Raw genomic sequence first — 4,096 nt, forward strand, 5'->3', positions numbered from 1 at the left:
CCCGCAAGATGAATGCCTCGCAAGACGGAAAACTCGCTAGACGAAAGGGTTTTCCGTTTTGGAGGCGCTTTGCAAAACGAATCTCCTATGGGCTTGCTTCGCAAGACGACAATGTCTTGCGAGTTCCTGCTGGTTTTTCCCCCCTCCCCCCCTTTTCTAAGCCGCTAAGCCGCTTATCAGCTGATCTGATCAGCAGATAAGCCGCTAAAAGCAGCTAAAAGCCGCTAATAGCGCTAAGCCGCTATCAGCTGATCCGATCAGCAGATAGGCCGCTAATAGCGCTAAGCCGCTTATCAGCTGATCCGATTAGCAAATAAGCCTCTAAAAGCCTCTAATAGCGCTAATCCTTCAATGGGCTTGCTTCGCAAGACAGAAAAAACCGCTAGACGAAGAGAATCACAGAACGGATTCTTTCCGTCTTGCGAGGCACCACTGTATAAGAAGGTAGCAGTAACTGGATCTCTCTCTAGGGAGACTAGCTGATGTGGCATATATAAGAACTAATAGTTTACATAAGTTTAAACAGAATTAAGTCAAGCCAACTGAAAACAGGTACGGGGAGTCTGTGGCCCTCCCGATGTTGATGGATTACAGTTCCCATCAGCCCTAGCAAGTGTGACCAATGGCCAAAAGTGATGAGAGTTGTAGTTCAGCAACACATAAAGAGCCACAGGTTTCCCATACCCGCTGTACAGAAAGATTGGGCTCCATATTTGGAAATACCAGGTCTGGTGTTACAGCAACCCACCAAGAAAAACAAAAACGTCATTGTAAGCTATTCAGTTTGGCAAGACAAGAGAGTTTAGCATGATGCAGCTTTGCAGAAAACAAAAGATCATCAAGACAACTGGTATAAGCTTGACTTTAACAAATTTAGCCTCTATTACAGAACACCCCCCCCTTTAAAAAAAACACAGCATAGTCTTCTTGCTCATATTATAGGATCTAGCAGCTCGTTCTGTACACTACATAGAAGAATCCATTGTCCGAGAAGTGCAACAAGCACTTTTAACACTTTCGTGTATTGTGGACTGTCACCCTTTTCAATCTCACATGTGGAAGAATATTCCATGTATTTAAATATATTAAGAACTTATGCACACAAATACATGATTTTTTTTGACACATCAGTTCTTTTTCTCAAACTACTGATGAAGCTGATGAGAAAGAGCAATTTGCTATATGCAGAGTCTCTTCAGAACAGGCGTGCTTGCATCTTTCTGCCCAAATTTTCCAGGAACAGCAAAGTTCATCAAGCGATCATCAGCATTTAACCAGTTCTTTGTTTGCTGGTGGTGCAGAGACTTCTTCGCCACACATAAATTGTTCCTAAAATAGATATTAAAAAATAGGTGTCATACATTTTCTCAGTAGTCACTGCCACCCTTGTCTAAAATTCATGCTGAATTTGTGGCCCGCAAAATGATTACAATTATATTTTGCAAGCAAATTATTTTGCCAAGTGCATGGATGTCTCAGAAGGTGAAAACTGAAAATAATGGGTGATAACAAGTGTCACACGAGTCTCATGCAATTAGACTTCCTCTTCTTCTACTTCCCACTGTAGTCCCCCCTCCCACAAAATCTGATCTTCCAACCCGTTAGATTTTGGGTGTGCATGGGAAACTCCCGAGACGAGGAAAGGAAGGGAAAGCCCTGCAGGCTCAAGTGTTAAATCAGTTCTGATGGCTGGTGAACACAATCAGATGTCATCAGGTGTATGGGTCCTAGCGCTTCCATACATTCGTGATTTCAAAGGCAGAATTGACGTTTGGGGGGATTTCTAGGTACTGCTTTTTCCTGGATCATGGCAAGTCAATTGGGGGCGGGGTGGAAATAACATTTTTTGGCGTTTTTGTGAAAAAAATAAGCCGAACCACTTTGGGTCTTCCTTTAAAAAGTTCAACAACTTTCAGGATGTCCTGGTTTTTATTTTTTGAAATATGGCAACCCTTTTAGATCCAGACCAACTTAATTACACTTAGTTCCCACTGAAATCAACAGGACTTAAATGAGAACAGCAGCCTAGAACAGGGTGGATTTGATTTAAATCAAATTGATTTAAACCACGATTTAAATCACAAGTCAGTAAGATTTGATTCAAATCATTTTTTTTACAGAAAGACATTCCTGCTGGTATAATCTTAGTATTTACAACCAGATAAAGGTTTCATTTTTGGAATAATAAATTTTCAGAGTAGTTTTTACAGTTATATCAAATATTACTGATTTGGTTATACTATTAGAAATACATAGACGGATAATTATGAAATTATTGTGAGGTTTAATAAGGTAGCTGTTTATATTTGTACAACTTTTCTGCTGTACTTTATTGGAAGGAGAAAAATAATCATTTCCTTAATAACAATTTAAACAATTTATTTAACTAAAATGATAACATTACAGCATATGTATATCCATGTTTGTTAACTGATGTGGTTAAACATAAAAAAACCCTTAGACTGAGTTTCAGCACACGTGAAAAACGAAAAACAAATCCTTATTTCCTGATGAATAGCCTTTGGACTATAATGTAACTTAAACAGAAAACTATGTTTAGAAAGATTTTTCCTCCAAAAGCATTTTATTTTAAAAATCAAATTTAAATCAAAAAAATTGATTTAGATTTTTAAAAATCCAATTTTTTTTATTCTTATTTTTTTAAATCATTGCTTTTTATCCACCCTGGTTTAGAACAAGCCAAATGGGAACAGAGAACACATCCTGACAGCATGAAACATGAAACCTGTGCATTTGTTGCCTCAAAGCTTTAACTGTTCCTATAGCATGGTTTACTATAATTCTCCAATACTTTACATGAAGAACAAGAATAAATTCATAAAGAAGTGTATAGGGAAAGGCCATAGCTCACTGGTAGAGCATCTGCTTTGCATGCAGAAGGTCCCCGCTTCAATCCCTGGCATCTCTAGGAAGGGATGACAGAGACTCGCATCAGAAATTCAGGAGTGCCACAGCCAGTCAGTGCTGACAATGAGCTAGATGGGCCATTGGTTTGGCTCAGGATAAGGCAGCTTCTTATGTACACATTTACGAGGACATATTTATGAGGACAAGCACCTCAGGTGGCCCAGCCGACTTCTCACCTTATCGTAGATGACTTTTATTATGAGGGAGCAGCTTGGACAGGTGGCTACATCTTCACCATTCTCCAGATCCTCCTGCAATGACACACAAGAGTCTATCAATGCCTGGACAGGGCAAAGCAGTAACCAGTCATTCTTGAAGGAGACGAGCACTTCCTTGTTTGTGATAATGAGTATCAGCACAATTCAACCTTCTTGGCAAAGGCTAGTAAGATCCAAGAGGCAGAGTAGAGAGCCATGTAGAAGAAAATGAAGGGTAGAAGTAGGAGTAATAATAATAATAATAATTTATTATTTATACCCCGCCCATCTGGCTGGGCTTCCCCAGTCACTCTGGGCAACTTCCAACAAAATATTAAAATACTGTACAGTAATGCATCAAATATTTAAAGCTTCCCTAAACAGGGCTGCCTTCAGATGTCTTCTAAAAGTCTGGTACTGTAGTTGTTCTCTTTGACATCTGGTGGGAGGGCGTTCCACAGGGCGGGTGCCACTACCGAGAAGGCCCTCTGCCAGGGTTCCTGTACCCTGTACACTCTGTGTTCCCTGTACACTCTCAAGAGGAAACAGCCCCGTCAATAACGCCAGATCCAAACCTTCTCCCTATGTATGAAGGTACTTCTGAATTCTCCCTATGTATGGAGGTACTTCTGAATTCAGAATGCACGCGTGCACACCCCACTCCGCTTACCCGCGTGATGAGGAACCGGTCCCCGCAGGGACACGGGTAGCTGTAGGTCTCCGTCTCCTCATCGAACTCGAAGTCCTCGATCTCCACTTCGTCGTGGAAAACAGACATGCCCCGGACCGGATCTATCGCCTCCCCGATGAGCAGCTTTCTACTAACGCCGACAGGGTGCCGCTGGAAAACTACACGCCGCCATCTTTGTCCCGGGTTGACGCCACACAGGCTCGCTGCACCAATCGGCTGTCAGGAAGAAGAAAAAAGCGAACGAAGTCACTCTCGCGATGTCTTGGAAACCAATCGTGGA

General features: G+C 41.5%; 1 protein-coding gene across 2 annotated transcripts; it reads right to left on the reverse strand.

Annotated features, from left to right (window-relative positions):
* Positions 1 to 901: 901 nt before the first annotated feature.
* On the reverse strand, positions 902 to 4,032 carry DPH3 (diphthamide biosynthesis 3). Of its 2 annotated transcripts, none has more exons than XM_083468644.1 (3): positions 3,796 to 4,032; positions 3,105 to 3,179; positions 902 to 1,329 (listed from the first exon to the last, which is right to left on the reverse strand). In XM_083468644.1, the coding sequence occupies exons 1-3, from the start codon at positions 3,901 to 3,903 to the stop codon at positions 1,264 to 1,266; spliced, it is 249 nt and encodes an 82-aa protein (XP_083324770.1). In that variant the 5' UTR covers positions 3,904 to 4,032; the 3' UTR covers positions 902 to 1,263. The 2 variants fall into 2 exon arrangements, with proteins under 2 accessions (XP_083324770.1, XP_083324771.1); XM_083468645.1 differs by having other exon boundaries at positions 3,105 to 3,260; positions 3,796 to 4,030.
* Positions 4,033 to 4,096: the final 64 nt, after the last annotated feature.

This window comes from Podarcis liolepis, assembly GCF_965112155.1.
Source record: "Podarcis liolepis genome assembly, chromosome: 12".
Taxonomy (NCBI): Eukaryota; Metazoa; Chordata; class Lepidosauria; order Squamata; family Lacertidae; genus Podarcis; species Podarcis liolepis.